At 46.7% G+C, this 21,426-nt stretch overlaps 1 protein-coding gene across 2 annotated transcripts in view; it reads right to left on the reverse strand.

The window, feature by feature from the left end:
* LOC129639703 (uncharacterized) overlaps positions 1 to 21,426 on the reverse strand; it is a 320,986-nt gene that overhangs the window by 42,509 nt on the left and 257,051 nt on the right. For both annotated transcript variants that reach the window (XM_055564890.1, XM_055564889.1), the window contains one exon: positions 3,061 to 3,321. In XM_055564890.1, the coding sequence (XP_055420865.1) occupies positions 3,061 to 3,321 (261 nt within the window). The remainder of the gene's footprint in view (positions 1 to 3,060; positions 3,322 to 21,426) is intronic.

The raw sequence follows: 21,426 nt of genomic DNA on the forward strand, positions 1-21,426 counted from the left end.
AGAAACTTTTAAAGGTAATTTTATATCTGGGGATTTATATGGAACATCACTGGGGGGCAGGGTGTAAGGCCCAGTCTCCACATAGCAGCATGATGCAAAGATGGGAATTATGGACAGATCCAAAGGGGAAGAAAATGTGTATTTTGTTGTAGAAAAATTATGGTATCATGTAGGGAATAGATAATCATGGGCTTATCTGTTAGGGATACATGAAATCGCACCTAGTGTTATAAATAAAGTTTTACTGGACCACAGGCACACGCATCTGCTTACATGTCACAGATCTCTGAATGCTTACTTTCTAGCCCAGCAGAGTTGAGCGGTTGAAATCAGGACCCTACAGGTCACAAGGCCTGATGTACTGCCTTCCTGACTCTTTGTAGGAAAGAGTCTGAGCCTTGCAGAGCAGGTATAGCACGTGGATTTTGGTGCCATGAAAAATTCAGATGTTGGCTAGGAATTGCATCTTGTTCTTTTGGTTTTGTTGATCAGAATCAACACAGGCAGATCAAAGGACGTCCCTAGTGGTCCAGCGGCTAAGACTCAGTGCTCCCAATGCAGTTGGGCCAGGTTCTATCCCTGGACGGGGAACTAGACCCTACATGCCGAACGAAGAGTTCGCATGCTACAGTGAAGACCAAAGACCCCCACGGGCTGAAACTAAGACCTGGTGTAGCAAAATAAATAAATATTAAGAAAAAAAAAAAAGGCGGAAGTACACCTAGGCCTGAGCACTGGAGGTGCTTGCCACATGGCAGCTATTTCTCGTCCCTTATGCAGATAACGCCACAAAAAGCAAATCACCGTGTCCATACCTCTCTCAACGGGTGTCATCTCAGGGAAACATGAGCACAGCAGATGGCATCATGAGTCTATGTGCTGCTGTGGGGGGCAGCTACATAGGTTCTATAGAATATTCACCAAAGTTTAGCTGGGGATTTGTCAGGGAGGATTTATGGGCTTCCCTCATGGCTCAGCTGGTAAAGAATCCGCCTGCAATGCGGGAGACCTGGGTTCGACCCCTGGGTTGGGAAGATCCCCTGGAGAAGGGGTACACTACCCATGCCAGTATTCTTGGGCTTCCCTGGTGGCTCAGCTGGTAAAGAACCCACCTGCAACGTGGGAGACGTCGGTTCGATCCCTGGGTTGGGAAGATCCCCTGAAGATGGGAACAGCTACCCACTCCAGTATTCTGGCCTGGAGAATTCCATGGACTGTACAGTCTATGGGGTCGCAAAGAGTCGGACACAACAGAGCAACCACCACTTTCACTAATAAATTACCTACCATCAGGATCGGTAAGTTTGCTAATAACTTTTGGGAAGGAAAACTTATTTAAAATTGCCTTTCAAGTACAGGCTAAGATATAATGGAAAACCAACTTGGATAACCTACGATTTAATTTCATGATCCTATGAGTCTTATGTTTGACACTAAATTCTACGGTACAATTTTAATAGAATAAAGGTGATACTGTTGTTGGAACAAAGGAAAAGGGCAAAGTAAAGATAACTAAAGAAACGCTGGAGAAGGGATAGGCTGCTGCTGCTGCTGAGTCACTTCAGTCGTGTCCAACTCTGTGTGACCCCATAGACGGCAGCCCACCAGGCTCCCCCATCCCCTGGATTCTTCAGGCAAGAACACTGGAGTGGGTTGCCATTTCCTTCTCCAAGGGATAGGCTACCCATGCTGATATTTTGGGGCTTCCCTTGTGGCTCAGCTGATAATCTGCCTGCAATGCGGGAGACCTGGGTTCGATCCCTGGGTTGGGAAGATCCCCTGGAGAAGGGAAAGGCTACCCACTCCAGTATTCTGGCCTGGAGAATTCCATGAACTGTATAGTCCATGGGGTCGCAAAGAGTTGGACATGACAGAGTGACTTTCACTTTCATAAATAGGCTGAAAAAGGAGAGACGACTGAGTGTGGGTCAGGCTTTAGATGTGACTTTTGTTTTCTCTACTTTGGGCAACGGAGGCCAGATGAGTGCTCAGTTTTTGTAAAGGCAGCCCCGGGGGATTCTGGAGGCATTCCCTGGCCGTCCAGTGCTTGAGACTCAGTGCTTCCAATGCAGGGGACATGAGTTCGAGCTGTGGTCAAGGAACTGAGATCCCATATGGTACATGTGCAGCCAAAAAAATTTTTTTTAAAAAAAGCAGACCTCCAGGGCTCCTCTTATCTGAGCATTGAGGCCCAAAAGATGGCCCTGTGTCTGGCACAGCTCCTGCCTCCTGGATGGAAGGTGGAAGTGAAAGAGAAAGTCACTCAGTCATGTCCAACTCTTTGCAACCCCACGGACTATACAGCCCATGGAATTCTCCAGGCCAGAACAGTGGAGTGGGTAGCATTTCCCTTCTCCAGGGGAATCTTCCCAACCCAGGGATTGAATCCAGGTCTCCCACATTGCAGGCATATTCTTTACCAGCTGAGCCACCAGGGAAGCCCAAGAATACTGGCCTGGGTAGCATATCCCTTCTCCAGGGGATCTTCCCCGATGCGGGTATCAGAACCCACCTGTTATTCCCAACTCACTCAGCCTCAGCACCCACCCTTTTCTACTCCAAGTTGTTTCCGGTCCCCACGATACAGCTCAAATCAGCGACATCTGCATGCCCTTGGTCTACGTGGCCACTGAAAGGGGCATCTCTCTGGCACCTTTATCTACAGTCTCAAAGAACTCTTGTGAAGACGGGCCATTGCTCAGGGCATAACGGCTATTGAAAAATCTCTGGCCAGCCATCACAGCAGAGTTCTAGAGTTTCTTCTGCAATTGGAGGGGCAAGGGGTGGGGGTGGGTGTGCCAGTCCGGGGAGGCCGCCTGGGGAGCCTGGGAGCTAGTGAAGAGGGTCTGTGTCAAGCTTGGCAGAGGCCCTGGCCCCAGCTGAGACCCAGCGGGACCACCCGGGCGGGTGACGCCACCGCTGGCCTGCTGGGTGAGCTCCAGCTGGACGAAATACAGATCATCCTAGGAAACATCCATCGGGATGATGGAACAGTAACAGAGAGGTAATGGTGTGAGCAGGGGCGGATGTACTGATGGGAAACACATGTCCACATCCTACCTTTCATGGACCCGATCACCACGTCTGAACGGGCCAGGCTGCCTGGAACCAGCACGTCTGGGACGATGAACACGCTTTGGCCTTGGCTTTGGCCGTGCATATATAAAGCCGCTCCGGGACTGAATGGCCTGTGCTGTTTGCCTGGCAGGCTCTCCAGCTGGACTCGAAGACACAAGACACCCTTGTCCGAAGAGGAGGTGCCCGGAATATGAAATTTTCCAGAGAGCTGGGGGGAGGAAGACCCTGTCGGAGCCAGAATACCTGCAAAACAGGAAAAGGACAAAGCCTCAGCAGCCGTTTACATCTCGTTTTTCGGTTTGCTTCTTTTTGTTTTTTACTTTATATCTCTTGTTTTCTTAGTCTCTGATGTAGAGTCCTTGAAGAGCTTTTTTTCCCTTCAAATGGAGATGTATACCTCTTTGAACAGTACCCCTGGAAGATGACCCAGTAATTAGCAGACAATCTGCCAACGGGAACGATTTTCGATACAGAGGCAATCAGTCCAGTTCACTCGCTCAGTCGTGTCCAACTCTTTGCGACCCCATGGACTGCACCACCGCCAGGCTTCCCTGTCCATCACCAACTCCCAGACCTTGCTCACCCTCATGTCCATCGAGTCGGTGATGCCATCCAACAGAGGCAATACCCTCTGCTATAACATCGGAGAGATTAAAAAATCGAATAATGGTAAACACATACACATACACCTCATTAAAGAAATAAACACTTCAGTGAAACTTAGATAACCCCTATATCCCATCAACAGGCAAGCTTGGCAGGCTGCTAATGAGAACAATTTCAGGCAGTGCCTGCCTAATTCAATGTGTGCATTTAAGAATGAGTCCAAGCTGCAGCCCGTCTATTCTGTCCACCACGCGGTGGATCGGTTCTGTCCGAGCGTGGCCTCTCCCACGTCATGATCTTAGAGAAACTGGATGTGATTAGTGAGGACTCTTGAGGAGAATGCTGAGGGTCCACTAAGCCCTCCCTCCTGGTATAATCAGAGACAACTCTTTGGTCGTGTGTCCACCACGATCACAGCCCTGGGAGGTGTTCCCCAAGGGTGAGTGAGGTGGACAGTGGCAGTTTGGTTGTTGGGTCTACATTTTTTCCTTCTTCTTCATTAGAAAAAGGATAATCAGTTTTTATTTGGAAGTAAAATGTCTTTTTCTCTAAAGAAAATGTCTCTTTTTTTCTTTTTTCTGTCTGTAACAATTCATCTCTACCTCCTCAAAATCAAGAGTTTTTTTTTTGCAGGCTGTCTTTACTTGCAGAAATACAAAACAGAGTTTGCTATGGAACAAGTCACTGAGAAGAAAGAAAGGGCATACATGCATCATCTTATTACCCCAGCCCCTCTCCCAGTGAGATTCACAGGCTCCCTTTGTGGATTTGGGTCTCAGTGGGAAAGGCCTGAAAGTGAAAGTCTTTCAGTCGTGTCTGACTCTTGGCGACCCCATGGACTACACAGTCCAAGGAATTCTCCAGGCCAGAATACCAGAGTGGGTAGCCTTTCCCTTCTCCATGGAGATCTTCCCAACCCAGGGAGAGAACCCAGGTTTCCTGTATTGCAGGCGGATTCTTTACCATCTGAGCCACCAGGGAAGCCCAAGAAGACTGGAGTTGGTAGCCTATCCCTTCTCCAGCGGATCTTCCCGACCCAGGAATCGAACTCAGGTCTCCTGCACTGCAGGCGGATTCTTTACCAGCTGAGCTGCCAGGTATAGGCCTACGCTCCTGCAACTCTGAAAACCATCCTGCTAATTCATGGACTGACTCTCCAGGAAGGTGTCAACTGGATTAAGCTTACGGGACACTTCATATGGTGTCAGTTCTGTTGCAACCAAGAGATGAAGAGACAGATGTGAGAGAGAGTGATTTCTCCACCTTGATGGTGGAACGGATTACGCAGTGGATGAGAGTTACTCACACGGTGTACAAGGATTCTACGCCAGTTCGCCACACAGTCCATCCATCAGAACCAAAGACTGTTTTGTCTCCTGGATAACCAGCTGTCTCCACAGCAGACAAAGAGATCTCGGATCTAAGAGAACCACAACACAGAGTTCCATCGTGGAGAACCAAATCTACAGCGGAAGCCTCACTTTATTTTAAAAAGCTACAATCTCGAACTCAAGCCTCTTTTATTCTACAGCGAGGAGATCTGAGCAAAGGACCAAGTGCAACTCATTACTTTTTCCAGAGTCTTTCAGGCTACAAATAAAAAAAAAAAAAGAGAAAAAGCTTTCTTTCAACATAAACAAGCAACCTTCTGCACAGAAGAAAACCGTACCCTATGGAATCAACAAAAGCAATCATTAGAATCACATTAAGAAATAAAACATTCAAGGGGTACAGGAGAAAAGTAAAAGCCGCTCAGTTGTGTCCGACTTTTGGTGACCCCCATGGACTGTACAGTCCATGGAATTCTCCACGCCAGAATACTGGGGTGGGTAGACTTCCCCTTCTGCTGGGGATCTTCCAACCCAGGGATCAAACCCAGGTCACCCACATTGCAGGCAGTTTCTTTACCAGCTGAGCCACCAGGGAAGCCCAAGAAAACTGGAGTGGGTAGCCTATCCCTTCTCCAGGAGATCTTCCCAACCCAGGGGTCAAACCCAGGTCTCCTGCATTGCAGGTGGATTCTTTACCAGCTGAGCCACAAGGGAAGCCCAAGAATACTAGCGTGGTTAGCCTATCCCTTCTCCAGCGGTTCTTCAGTTATCTCTACTTTGCCCTTTTCCTTTGTTCCAACAACAGTGCCACCTTTATTCTATTTAAATTGTACCTTAGAATTTAGTGTCAAACATAAGACTCATAGGCTCATGAAATTAAATTGTAGGTTATCCAAGTTGATTTTCCATTATATCTTAAGCTGTGCTTGGAATGCGATTTCAAATATGTTTTCTTTCCCCAAAGTTATTAGAAAATAAAATGTTTATCAATCCTGATGGTACATTATTTATTAGTGAAAATGAAAGTTGCTCCGTCATGTCTGACTCTGTGTGACCCCATGGACTGTACATTCCATGGAATTCTCCAGGCAGGAATACTGGAGTAGGTAGCTGTTCCCTGCTCCAAGGGATCTTCCCAACCCAGGGATCGAACCCAGGTCTCCCGCATTGCAGGTGGATTCTTTACCAGCTGAGCCACAAGATGACCCAGATGGTACCTCTGAGAGCAAGTGTTCCCACAAAGGAAGAGCTCCAGTCTGCGGTGGGATGTGAGCACCCCCAGGGGGCCATGTCCAGTCCACTCCCTGACCGCATGCCTACAACAGAGCTCAGCTGTCCTCTCGTCTGTGATCGGAGGCGCCCATCCGGGGCCTCTCAGAGGTACTGCTGTCAATCTGGGAATACAGTGGGTTTTTGGAAGAAGCTGGGAGTAAATGCAAACACCCTCTGTGAAGAAGCTTAAAGGCTGCTTGGCAAACGGCAGGTAAGTGGTGGCTCAGAGAGGGCGGGTTGTTGTCAAGGCAGGTTTTGTGTATCACACGGGAGGGTTACATCGGGTACTGCTGGGGCGGAGGGCTCAGAAGAGACCTGGGAGTCCAGCTGAGAGGAGCTGGGCGCACAAGGAAGGGCTGGCTAGAAGGGACAGCGTATGGAACCGCAGTTCCAAGATCGGAGACTCCAAACCTGACCTTCCGCACGCCCGGTAGAGCAGGGTGGGCTACTTTAGAATGGGGCCCTAACTTCCTTTGCACGACACAAGAGAGAACACTTTTATTTTCCCCGAGGAAGACATACCCTATGTGTCAGAGAAGGAAATGGCAACCCACTCCAGTACTCTTGCCTAGAGAATCCGGTGGACAGAGGAGCCTGGTGCGCTACAGTCCATGGGGTCACACAGAGTCGGACTCGACTGAAGCGACTTAGCATGCGTGCATGTGTCAGACCGAATAATATTTAAAAGAAGTTTACTTGGCTGGGCTCTACTTGAACACTTTTATTACAATAATGTAGAATCTATAGGCACCCCCCTCACCATGGGCTGAAATGCTTCTGGGTAACAAAATGAAGGTCCCTAAAAACCGGACTTGAAAATTCACAGTGAGGTCAGTCAGCCTAAATCATTAAAAAAGAGAGAACAAAGATTTTTATATATCAAAATGGTGGACTTCCCCCCCCTCCCCCATAACTAGTACTTTATTTACTGCAGAGTTACATGTCTGTATCCAAACCAAAAGCACTGAATAAATAAATAAAATGCTTTTTCTCTTCCCTGCTCCCCACTTGCAAAAGGCCGAGCGGGAAAAGATGTAGGCAGAAAGGAGAGTGAAATCCCACACCCTTCCCTCTGCTTCCCCTGCGGCCACCGGCTGCAGGAGCAAGAGACACTCAGGGGTGCACCCAAAAATGAAAGCAGGCGGGACCTGGCCATGTGGGACAAACGAGACTTCATCACAAAAATGAGGACTTGTTTCCTTAACTGCAAATGTGTGGGAAGTTTGCAACATGGTCAAGATGTCTTCAAGGGTTAGGAAAAGGTCCTTAAGTGCTTACACACGCAGGCAACGAGAGAAACGCAAAGTGTCTTCGTCTACCTTAGTTCAGAACTGCACTCTCCACTGGCTCCCTGCTCCTCCTAGGAGACCAGCATGCACACTGCCTTCTCTCTGGCTTCTCCATCCGTCCAGTTGCTCCCAGCAGGTGGCCGTCTCCCTGTACCTCCCCTTCTCTGCCATCAACTCTTGCCCTACCCCCCTATATATCATCCAGCAAAGGAAACGCTTTTTTCCACTGTGACCCTCCAAGGAGATTTCTGAAACTTTTTTTTTTCCCTAATCAGCACCCTATGATTGACTATAGTCTTCCAATCCCACTCCTGGGCATATATCCAGAGGGGCGGGGGGGAACATGATTCAAAAACATACACGCATCTCAATGTTCACTGGAGAACTATTCACAATGGCCAGGACATGGATGTAACCTAAATAGTCACTGACAGGAATGGATAAAGAAGATGTGGTACATATATACACAAGGGAATATTACTGAGCCATCAAAAAGAAGGAAATGATGTCATCTGCAGCAACATGGATGGAGCTAGAGACTGTCATACTGATTGAAGTAGTTTAGACAGAGAAGGTGAAACATCATACGACATCCATTATCTGAGCAATCTAAAAAGAAATGATATAAGTGAACTTATTTATGAAACAGAAATAGACTCACAGACATAGAGAATGAACTTACACTTACTGAAAAAACAGTAGCGGAGAGAGACAGGGAATTTGCGATGGACATGGACACACTGTTTTATTTAACATGGAGAACCCATGAGGACCTGCTGGACAGCACAGGGAACTCTGCTCAATACTCTATAATAACCTTATGGTTCCCGGGGGGAAGGAAGGGAGAAGGGATAGTCAGGGAGTTTGAGATGGACATGGACACACTGCTGTATTTAACATGGAGAGCCAATAAGGACCTGCTGGACAGCACAGGGAACTCTGCTCGATACTCTGTAATAACCTTATGGTTACTACGGGGGAAGAATGGGGGAAAGGACAGTTAGGGAGTTTAAAAAAAAATGAAATCTAATACCACGAATATCCTTGTATCTGTTTATCTTCTGTATTATTCTGTGCTTTATATACAACATAGTAAGATTTTTTTTCCCACTCCCAGAAAACGACATTTTCTGGAAATGCCTGCCTTAGACAACTCCCTGACCCTTTCCCAGCTGCAGGTAAAATCAAGAGGCAGGTCTGCAGGTGGTGGTTTTCCATGCTGTATATGAAGGAGGCATAGGGTTGCAGAAAGCCATCTCCACGACCACCCAAAGGAGTGTGGGCGAGTTGCCATGCTATGCTGGCCGCCACCCACAAGGACCCCCATCCGCCCGTCTCATACCCTGCGTGCTCAGGACGGAGGGGGCCTTCCAGTCCAACCCCAGCACCTCTGCTCTCACAGGTCTCTGCTTTAAGCTTTCCTGTAATATGCAAGTTTATCAACTTAGTCCAGAGTTTTTTGAAAAACAAATGAAAAATTCTTTTGTGCAAAAGTCCTGAACGGCACCCCACATGTTCAGCTTCTGACTCTGTGTTTAATAAGGTCACGATGGCTGGGTGAATTTTGTAAGAGGCCAGGTATGTACCTGGAAAGCATCACAGCTATTGGTGGGATCCCATTACACAGGGAAAATGTATTCTTTGCGGAGACCGTTCTGTGGGTCCCTTGGATCACGTTGCTGGCCGGTTGCTGATAAGACCCATAACTCATGCAAGAGCCCTGCCACTGGGTATAGTTATAACTTTATACATATTTGTATTTTACAAAAACCTGAAGCTATAATAAAGCATGTACCTATTTGGGCCTTATTTCATGGCAGACAAACTTCCACGTGAGAGGTCAGCACCGTAGCAACGTCTCTTCTCTTCCAGTTTGTGCGGTCTGCAGCTGGAACATCCGATCAACCATACCGTTCAGCTGATTTTGACACAAAACCAACGGAAATGCAGCCTGGTGGCTCAGCGGCAAAGAAGCTGCCGGCCAATACAGGAGACGCAGGTTCAACCCCTGGGTGGGGGAGATTCCATGAAGGGGAAAACATCAACCCACGCCAGGATTCTTGCCTGGGAAATCCCATGGACAGAGGAGACTGGCGGGCTACAGTCCATGGGGTCACAAGAGTCCGACACGACTGAACACCTGAACAACAGAACTGCAGGCACAGACCCCAAGGTGTACGTCCACCTGAAATGCTGGCCCTGCCCTGAACAGTTGTTTATAAGGAGGAACAGACACACTGACGTGTCGATGAATGAGATATTCCGGGAAATCAGAGGGGAGAGTGCATTGGCTCAGAGGCTCCTAGATAAGGTCAGGGAATTGGGCGTCTGTGTTTCGTAGGGTCTCGCCAAGAAAAGAAGAATAGGGTTCCACAGACAGGAAACAACCTGGTTAGCACAGGAGCCTTCTGGTGGATGGTGTTTCCATCTAGGACATGGGATTCTTTGGGCAAAACTGATATAAGACATAGGAAGGGGGGCTGAGATGGGAACAAGGCTGGTACGCAAGTGAAACCACACAGCAGGCTTTCCTGATTCTCAAGACTCATGCAACCCCAACATGCCTGACGTGAAGTCTTAGTGGCTCAGCCGTGTCCGACTCTGTGCAACCCTCTGGACTGCAGCCCGCCAGGCTCCTCTGTCCATGGAATTCTCCAGGCAAGAACACTGGGGGTAGCTATTCTTCTCCAGGGGATCTTGCCAACCGAGGGATTGAACCCAGGTATCCTGCATTGCAGGAATATTCTTCACCGTCTGAGCCACGAGGGAAGCCCAAAGCCCCCTGAGGTTTACCCTATATGTGACGGCAAGTCCCTGAAAGCATGAAGCAGGGGAGAGAGGTGTTTTGCTTTTTTAAATAACTTTGGCAAGTCCACAATTACACAAAATGTAGACTGTATAAAAGCCATGCAGTTTGAGTGTGTCAAGGCTATATCTGGTGATCCTAGGCTCAATCCATGCCACTGAATTGAGCCTTATCAGGATATTCACTGAACATAATGTAATTAAGTTACACTTACAATAAAGCCATTTGCAAGTATTTAAAAACATGTGACCCAGTATTTGGTTTTAAGTATTTCTTTGAGCAGAGACACATGCATACAGACAGAGATGTAAATCGATAGGGAAGGCTTACACAGAATATGTATGTATCTATGCCCATAAAGAAGGCTGAGCACCAAAGAATGGATGCTTTTGAACTGTGGTGTTGCATAAGACTCTTGAGAGTCCCTTGGGCTGCAAGGAGATCGAGCCAGTCCCTCCTAAAGGAAACCAGTCCTGAATATTCATTGGAAGGACTGATGCTGAAGCTGAAACTCAAATCCTTCGGCCACGTGTTGGGAAAAACTGACTCATTGGAAAAGACCCTGATGCTGGGGAAGATTGAAGGCTGGAGGAGAAGGAGACAACAGAGGAAGAGATGGTCAGATAGCACCATCAGCTCAATGGACCCGAATCTGAGCAAGCTCCAGGAGATGGTGAAGGAGCCTGGCGTGCTGCAGTCCATGGGGCTGCAAAGAGTCGGACACCAGTTAGTGACTGCATAACAAGAGCAAATGCCTGTTTTTGAAGACCAAAAACCAACTGATTTTATGCTATTTGAAATCAGTGCCAAATGTCTTAGAGAAGCTGTGAACCCCCAATGAAACTACAGGATTTAAATCCTAAACAAGGACAGTGAAATATCCAACTCAAGGGAACAACTTCAGGCAGAGAACTCAAGAGATTCGGAACATGACAGAATGAAAAATTCAGCAACGTACAAATCTCAAGACAACCATGACAGGTGTTCTCCAGTGAGCCCGGTACTAGACTAGATCTTGATGGATACAGTAAAACAACAAATGGATGAGCTGTGAGCCTATTTTGTTTGGATGAGTGGCAGAGAGATGTTGCTCCAAGTATAATTTGTGCCAGCTGGCCAGTTCAGGCGTCCTCCCCTCTTTGGCTTTGAATAAACCAAGCATGTGAGCTCTGCACACTGCATTGGTGACCAGCCGACAGGGCCTGTAAACTCATGCTGTTTGGCAGTATCTCCACGAGTCTAACTCCAACGAGAGTATTATACTCTGTGCGGAAAAATCCTGAGCATTTATGCGATCATCACCAATCACCAAGGATATTTTCACAGATAACATCGTGTGCAAATGTAAACAAATCCACGAGCACGTTTTCCAACTGGACGCATGACAGCGGCCCATAGCGAGGGCTTGCGAGGTAGGATCTTGTAATGCAAGCTGCATTACTCGGATGACGGATCTAATAGCATCGATATATTCACACGAGTAAAGATTTTCGCCTGTTTGCCATATACAGAAGAACCAACCATATACAGAAGAACCAACGCTGTGATCCTTCCAACACGGGGAGTAATTTCGAGCTTAATAAAATCAAGCTAATTTTTGAAGCGGCTCTTCCTTGAGAAAATTAAATACAGGGGAACAAAACCAAAGTTTATTGAGAGAGAGAGAGATGGATAATGTACTTCACAGAATGACGTTTTGCTTTACGAGAAGAGTCAGTGAAGGGTTACTTGAAATATTGGACGGACCTAACTGCCCACACATATGGAGAGAGTTTAAAAGTCAGGATTTGGAAAGCATCTGTTGTATCATATTATCCAGTGAATCGCATAAACACGTCAACTCACTTATGCTTAAACTGTGCCAGCCTCTGGCGTTTCCTCTGCTTAGTGTCTGTCCACACCAATTGAGAGCGAGTGTTACACACCGCGGCCCACAGCTGATTATAACCTTCCGAGGCCCACCCGAGTGAATCTCTTCCAAAGACTCTCAGGTGTAGGTTGAATAAGTGGTTTAATGCCATAGCTTGTGCAGCGGAACCATTTCCAAATCTAAAGTCTTTTTTCCATCCATCTCTTTCCCAGGAGGCTTGCTTGCTGGCCAGCGTTTGGACATGACTTCTGCTCGATGACGTCATGTACCAGAACTGCCTGTTGAATCACCCTTAAGTGGAAGTGACAAGGCTCAGGCGGACACGAAGCCAGGAACACGTGCTCATCCTATGGAACTGGACGCCGTTCTCTGATGAGCTTAGAGACATAACACTCGACAGAGAAAGATGCCAAGGATGACCTAACTGGAGCTGGCCTTGGCTGAGGGGCCACGTTTATACGAAATGTAACAGGCAGCTTGACATCGGAAGAAGAATCAAGGAAGAAAAGTTATCTCATGAAGACAGAAGACTGGAAAAGGCAGCAGCCAAGGCAAGTAACGACACACCACTGTTGCAAAAACAATAATGCAAACGCAGCACTGGGTTTTTTGATTAAGGAGACGGGGAAGAGTTTGTTCGTACCTCATGCAGGCCGGTGATCAGATTTCCAGGTGGGGTGAGGCGCAGAGGGCACTTTTTTATTTCAGTTGATTTCTTTCTTGTGGGCCGCGCCTGGGTCTCTGTTGCTGGACGGGGCTTCTCTAGTTGCGGCGAGCGGGGGCCGCAACTAGAGAACAACTTTAGTTGTAGTGTGTGGGCTTCTCATGGAGGTGGCATCTCTTGTTGCTGAGCACAGGTTCTCGAGTGCATGAGATTCAGGAGTTGTGGCTCCCAGGCTTATGTGGCCCTTGGCATATGGGATCTTCCAGGACCAGGGATGGGAACACGTGTGCCCTGCATTGGCAGGCGGATTCTTATCCACCGGACCACCAGGGAAGCCCAAGATTGCACTTTAAAGATCATCCTGCTTGACTTGCATCATTTCTTTCAACAACAAGCGCATGAAATATCTCTAATCAGACATATTTTAAGTGGGCTCTGTCATTTACTGTCTATTCCTGAACTTACTCAGATTTTCCTCTTACGACCACCGTGTCATCTTTCTTCAAAGACAGAGAACTCTGGGATCACAGGTCAGGCTGCTAGAACACGGTCTCATGCAATGGGCAGCTTGTAAGCAATACGAGTTTACTTCTTGGAGTACCAGCCTGCTCAGGCTCTGATGGGGACCCTCCTCCTGATTCACAGAGATAAGAATGTGGGGGTACACATTCAGTCCACAACACTTAAGTCTGCAATGAACTGTAGTAAGCAAAAGAAAAATCATTGAATAGAAAATCATTTGCTGTCATTGATTCTAATAAATGTGAAAGTGAAAGTCGCTCAGTCGTGTCCGACTCTTTGCGACCCCAGGAACTGTAGCCTGCCAGGCTCCTGTGTCCATGGGATTCTCCAGGTGAGAATACTGGAGTGGGCTGCCATTCCCTTCTCCAGGGGATCTTCCCAACCTCAGGATCTAACCCATGTCTCCTACACTATAGGCGGATTTTTTTTTTTTTTTTTTTTTTTACCACTGAGACACCAGGGAAGCCAGATTCAGACAAAGCTGCCATTAAAACACAAACATTCCTTGAAAATGACTCTTTAGAAGTCACCATATCTCTTTATGCTTGATTGTAGACGATAGACTAGATCAAATGATAGATTACATAATAGATTAGACAAAGAAACACACAGAGAGGGGAGAGAGAAGAAAAAAGGAAGGAAAGAGAGAGGGAAGAAGGGAAAGAAACAGTCTTTCTCTGTGTGTGTGTGTGTTAGTTGCTTGGTCGTGTCTGACTCTTCGCGACCCCGTGGACTGCAGCCCGCCAGATCTTCTGTCCATGTGATTCTCCAGGAGTGGAGTGGGTTGCCCATTCCTTTATCCTGGGTTCTCCCCCAAAGAACACCTCAAACAAGACCTTTTGTGCAGCTGGCTCATGTAGGTGATCTCAGGAATCTGGGTAAAGAATGCAAAGAGCTGTGGATAAAAGGGGCTCATCCTCCCCTATCCACTGACGTCTGTATACCCAGGTTTGTGGGCATTTCACCTTCAGGAGGAACATTTACAGTGGACCCTAAACAGCACAGGGGTTTGGACGCTGAACCTCTAAGCAGTGGAGAAAGTGCACGTGAGTTTAGTCAACCTCTGTATCTACGGTTTCTGCCTGTCTCTGACATTCTGCATCTCTGCTTTCAACCAAGCAGCCATTCCGTAATACTGGAGTATTTTGAAAAAAAGAAAAAAAAAATCCTCAGATGAGTGGACCCATGTATTTCAAACGCATGCTGTTCCAGGATCCATTGCATCTATCTAAAAGCATCCATGCCCTACGTACTGCAGGCTGTCCCAGGGGTGCTAACCCCCTTCCCGTCTGGATTAACACACCCCCTCAGAGGTCTCCCCTGGGGTCCTAGAGAGCGTGAGTTTGAGAAGGAACAAGGGACAAGCTGTGTGGATGTATTAGGGGTGATGTCGCCAGGGAGAGTCAGCCAGACCTGCAAGGAACGGCTTCCCAAGGCAGCTGCGGGGCTCCCGGGGCAAGAAGGCTGGTTCTTGTGTGGCCGTTAAGACAGTAAGGATCAGAGACAGAAGTCGCAGACACGCAGAGTGGCTTGGTTTCTGAGAGGCATCCTCCACGTTGAGAGTGGTGTTGGAGTCCTCTTTAAGTGACCACACTTTATTAAAGACCAAGTGCTCTGGACTGAATGCTTGAGTTGCAATCAAGACTTAAGGAAAGAGACTCTCCACTCCACTTGGACAGGCAGAGGTTGGGGGCACTCCTGGAAGAATTCTTCGGTACCCGTATTCCTAAGCCATGTCCACCAGCAGTGAGAAAACAAAGGTGAAAAACATCCTTTTATAAGCAGTAAGATCGACAGAAATTTCTATACTATAATTGGGCTGGATCCTAAATGCACTGATCTTGTCAATGATAAGCTATGCCATTTTCTGACCTGTCTGACATTTTTATTGCATCATTTCTTTGAGACAGTGGAAAGAAGCCAAAAAAAAAAAAAAAAATCATTGGTCTATTTTTCAAAGCCAGTATTCAAAGAGGAATATGAATACACAACATTTATTTTAGACTCCATCAAAAAGCAAGAGGATTACACAGCTTTGTGTATGTCCAGAAAATAGATTCCTAATATTTTTCTAAAGGTTATAAGTTATTATTATACATTCTTTGTATTTTTTACTTTTTATTTTATATTAGAGTATAGCCAACCTGGTAGCTTCAGCTGGTAAAGAATCCGCCTGCAATGCAGGAGACCCTGGTTTGATTTCTGGGTCGGGCAGATCCGCTGGGGAAGAGATAGTCTATCCACTCTAGTATTCCTGGGCTTCTCTGGTGGCTCAGCTGGTAAACAATCTGCCTGCAATGTGGGAGACCTGGGAGACCTCCCGAATAGGTCAGGAAGATCCCCTGGAGAAGGGAAAGGCTCCCCACTCCAGTATTCTGGCCTGGAGAATCCCATGGACTGTTTAGTCCATGGGGTTGCAAAGAGTCGGATACGACAAAGTGACTTTCACTTTCATAGCCAACTAATAGTCTTGTGATAGCTTCAGGTGCAGAGAAAAGGGATTCAGCGATACATACACACGTATCCATTCTCGCCCACCCAGGCTGCCACATGACATCAAGCAGAGTTCCCTGTGCTGTCCAGCAGGTCCTTGCTGGTTCTCCATGTTAAATGCAGCAGTGTGTCCATGTCCATCCCAAACTCCCTGACTATCCCTTCCCCCATTCTTCGCCTTGGGAACCATAAGGTTATTACAGAGGATTGAGCAGAGTTCCCTGTGCTGTCCAGCAGGTCCTTGCTGGTTCTCCATGTTGAATACAGCAGTGTGTCCATGTCCATCCCAAACTCCCTGACTATCCCTTCCCCCATCCTTCCCCCTGGTGACCATAAAGTTATTACAGAGGATTGAGCAGAGTTTCCTGTGCTGTCCAGCAGGTCCTTGCTGCTTCTCCATGTTAAATGCAGCAGCAGTGTGTCCATGTCCATCCCAGACTCCCTAACTATCCCTTCCCCCATCTTTCCCCCTGGGAACCATAAGGTTATTACAGAGTATTTAGCAGAGCTCCCTGTGCTGCACACAGGTCCTTGCTGGTTCTCTTTGTTAAGCACAGGAGTGTGTTCATGGCCGAACTATCCTATTACGGTTCTGTCTTCACAAGATGCCCCACATACTATGAACTAGTCAAGAGAGCAAGAAAAATGTGCAGGAGTGATAAAATTAATAAGAAAGGCAGTAATGGAACTATTTCATCTGGATTTCAGAAAGACAGGCATGACATAAAAATACTCTTGTATATTTATAGGCATTGTCATAACATTTGAGCAGCTCTTCTTCACTGAAATTCAAAAACAAAATTAACAATGTTGCAGTTGGAAGCTCCTGCCTGTAAATCTCTAAGAATTTGAGGCTATGCCTTTGTCCCGTTAAACAGTTCTGCCTTGTAGCAAAGACACATAGAAATTAGTTTCTGAGGTCTCTTTAAGTTTTTTTTTTTTTAATATTATTGAAAATTATTTCAGCAACCCGCAGAACTATTGCGTTTTTGTCTTTCTAATAAACATTTGTAAGAATAATGCCATGACGATGGTTTCCTGGATCACGCGATCCATCAACAGGGTCTTGGCATCTGGTTTGACTTCTTTGTGTGTGGTTGTCTGTCTCGGCAGAGTAGGGTCCAAGGGCCTCAGTGGACCGAGTTCCCCCATGCTCTCCTTTCGGGGACAGAAGTGTTTCCGTGTTTAGGTACCAGGCCAAGGAGTTCTACACAACACCACCCACCTGCACACACAGAGCCAACTTACACGATCTAGTGGGGTTTTCTCTGTTTTTTTTCACTAGTGCCCAAATCTCTTATAGTCAAGTATCCTGGAGCACCAGTGCCTAAGACCTCATTATACTTTAAAAGCTCCTGAGACTTTTCTTATTATATTATTCTGGCAGTGTGACAGACTGTTGCAAGTACCAAAAGGTACAAAGGAATAAGATTTCAGAGGCATGACAAAGCAGACGACTATACATTCCTCAATATCATTATTAGCACTGCATTCTAGCACCACATGTCAATTCTCCATGTATTATAACAGTGAACGGTGATGGTCTCATTTGGAGTTTTTCAGGTACCCCGATGCTCGCTGCAGCATTATTTACATCAGCCAAGACATGGAAGCAGCATAAATGTCCATCGACAAATGGATAAAGAAGATGTATATACACACCCACGGACACACACACACACACACACACACACACACAATGAGACATGACTCGGTCATAAAAAAAGAATGAAATAACACCATTTATAGCAACATAGTGGAGAGAGCAATGGCACCCCACTCCAGTACTCTTGCCTGGCAAATCCCATGGACAGAGGAGCCTGGTAGGCTGCAGTCCATGAGGTCACTGAGAGTCGGACACGACTGAGCAACTTCACTTCCACTTTCATGCATTGGAGAAGGAAATGGCAACCCGCTCCAGTGTTCTTGCCTGGAGAATCCCAGGGACGGGGGAGCCTGGTGGGCTGCCGTCTATGGGGTCGCGCAGAGTCGGACACGACTGAAGCGACTTAGCAGCAGCAGCAGGAGCAGCATAGCAACAGAGATGAACCTAGACATTATCACACTAAGTGAGGTATTCATAAGTCAGACCTAGAGAGACAAAGACCTGACGGTTATCACCTGTAGGAGGAATCTTTTAAAAAAACTACACAAATGAGCTTATTTACAGAACAGAAATAGACCCACAGGCACAGAGAGTTAAATTACCGTCACCAGAGGGGAAAGAGGCAGGGGAAGGGATAAAACAGGAGGTTGGGATTAGCAGACACAAACCACTATATACAAAATACATAACCCACGGGGACCTACGGTATAGCACAGGGAACTCTACTTGGCATTTTGTAAGAACCTGCAGTTGTAAAGAATCTGAATATACATGCATATATATACATATATCTCCTTTCTCAGATTCTGAAAAGAATCTGAATATATATATATACATCCTTTTTCAGATTCTTTTCTTTTCAGAGATGTGAATCCCTTTGCTTTACACCTGCAATTAACACAACACTTTATATCAACTCTCCTTCAATTACTGAAAAGCATGGCATTGCTATTCTCTTCTCTGCAGAGGGGCGGCAACCTCAACCCTTGGCTCGCGAGTTTTTTTTTTCTCCTAATCTTTTCATTCTCCTCCCCTTCCTCTATGATATTCTAGTGAAAGAGGTGTGTACAAAATGATTGTTTCTGTTCATAATTCTTTACAGAACGTTCATCAGGTGATTTCGTGCCTCCCACTCACCCGTCCAGGTCTGAGACGATGCCATTACGTGGGTTGAGAGGCAAGCTCCAGGCACAGTAAACTCCAGATCATTTGACCGTGACACTTTGTAACGAAGCGGGAGTGCTCTCAAGCATTCCCAAGGACCCCTCTCCCGGAAGAAAGGATCCAGGGCATGGAAGTAACCAATGTCAAAGTCCCCCAGCTCGTGCTGGTTACCACATCACAGCCCGCTCACCCCACTCCTATTAAGTAGTGTTTTTGTTGTTCAGTCGCTCAGTCGTGTCTGACTCTTTGCAGCCTCACAGACTGCAGCCCACCAGGCTCCTCTGTCCATGGGATTCTCCAGGCAAGAATACTGGACTGGGTAGCCATTCCCTCCTCCAGGGGATCTTCCCAACCCAGGGATCGAACCCAGCTCTCCTGTGTTTTCTGTACTGGCAGGCAGATTCTTCAGTGTACAAGGTATGATTAATGTGTCAACAGGCTATGATCACTATTAAAAAGGCTGGACACACAGCTCTTGATTAAGTGTGCACACACACACACACACACACACCCCTAACATAATGAAGGTAAGGGATTTACTGTAACACTTTTCATTCTGTATTGAGCAATAAGAGATACTGAATTAAATATTATATTTAAAATTTATTTAAATATTATATTAAAAAATTAAATATATTGCAGCCTCATGATTAAAACACCAAGCCTGGTTATTTTTTTAACCTTCATATGCATTAGAATAAAATGTTAGATATCATTTTGTAAATTATGATATTGACAGGCAAGTTAGCAACAGGTATTTCAGAACAAATATTTAATCCAAAAGGGGGGCTTCTGATACCACATATTCGTCAATGTCTGCCATGTGCATTCAACATGACTTTATGCATATTATTTCCTATTTACATGACATACTTATAAAGCTAGCTTTCCACTGTATGGATGGCAAAGTGAAGACCCAGGGATGTTAAGAAGCTCACTAACCATCACACAGTGACTAGTCCCTTCAACTTTGCTTTCAAGGACCCAAAGAAACTGAGTCCACGTTCAATCCCTGGGTCGGGAAGATCCCCTGGAGGAGGGCATGGCTACCCACTCCAGTATTCCTTGACTGGAGAATCCCCTGGACAGAGAACCCTGGCAGGCTACAGTCCACGGGGTCGCACAGAGTTGGGACATGACTGAGTGACTTCACTTTCTTTCAGAAGTGAATGATAGCAAAGGATGAGTAATCATAGAAACAACTTCCGTTCTCTAATAGACTGGTTTGGAACGCTGGTTCCGGGTCACCGCAGAACTGAGCGCCAAGAACAGAGCTCCCATATACTGCCGGCACCCACACGCTCACAGGCTCCCTCTTCATCAGTATCTTCCATCACAGTCCTCCCACCCCACCCCCTCTAAGCGCTGTTCTTGTTGTTCAGTTGCTCAACCGTGTGTGATTCTTTGCCACCCCATGGACTGTAGCCCCACCAGGCTCCTCTGTCCATGGGGATTTTCCAGGCAAGGATGCTGGAGTGGGTTGCCATGCCCTTCTCCAAGGGTTCACTCTTTTTTTTTTTTTTTTGCTTTATCAAAACTGTTAAGATTTATTACTCTTAACGCTGTGTGTTCTATGGGATTTGGCAAACATGGCGGCATGTATCCACCGTTAAAGCATCACGCAGAACTGCATCGCTGTATCAGAGTATCAGGGCCTTCCCGGGTAGCTCAGCTGGTCAAGTATCCACCTGCAATGCAGGAAAACCCCAGTTCGATTCCTGGGTCTGGAAGCCCCCTGGAGAAGGGATAGGCTATCCACTCCAGTATTCTTGGGCTTCCCTGATGGCTCAGCTTGTAAAGAATCCACCTGCAATGCAGGAGACCTTGGTTCGATCCCTGGGTCAGGAAGATCCCCTGGAAGAGGCATGGCAACCCACTCCGTGTATTCTTGCCTGGAGAATTCCATGGACAGAGGAGCCTGGTGGCCTATAGCCCATGCAGTTGCAAAGAGTCGGAGATGACTGAGTGATTAAGCACAGCACATGTCAGACTATCAGTCCTTTTCCTTCACCTTATTCACAATTATTTCCTTCTGAACATTATCTCCTGCATTATTTTTAAAATATTTATGTATTAGGCTTCCCTGGTGGCTCAGCAGTGAAGGATTCGTCGGCCGATGCAGGAGACACGGGTTGGATCCCTAGTCCGGGAAAACCTGTCACAACTACTGAGCCAGTACTCTGGAGTCCAGGAGCTGCAACAGGAGAAGTCTCTGCAATGAGAAGACTGCACACCACAACTAGAGAGGAGCCTCTGCTCATGACGAGAGAGGAGCCCACACAGCAAGGGAGACGCGGCACAGCCCAAAATAAACAAGTTAAAAAAATTTTTTTTAATTTCATTTTATTATTTAACTTTACAATATTGTATTGGTTTTGCCATATATCAACATGAATCCATATACACAGGTATACATGTGTTCCCCATCCTAAACCCTCCTCCCTGCTCCCTCCCCGTACCATCCCTCTGGGTCGTCCCAGTGCACCAGCCCCAAGCATCCAGTATTGTGCATAGGTTTATTTATTTACTTTTGGCTGTGCTGGGTCCTAGTTGTGGCTTCCAAAAACTCTTGAGTTGTAGCATGTGACATCTAGGCTCAGACTAGTCCCCCCTGCATTGGGAGCGCAAGTCCTAGCCACTGGACCACCCAAGGAAACTCCCATGTTATCTTTTTAAAAACTTTCTTAGATCATAATCCTTCCCATTTGTAAAATGAGCAGTCAAA

Source organism: Bubalus kerabau, chromosome X (assembly GCF_029407905.1).
Source record: "Bubalus kerabau isolate K-KA32 ecotype Philippines breed swamp buffalo chromosome X, PCC_UOA_SB_1v2, whole genome shotgun sequence".
Classification (NCBI taxonomy): Eukaryota; Metazoa; Chordata; class Mammalia; order Artiodactyla; family Bovidae; genus Bubalus; species Bubalus kerabau.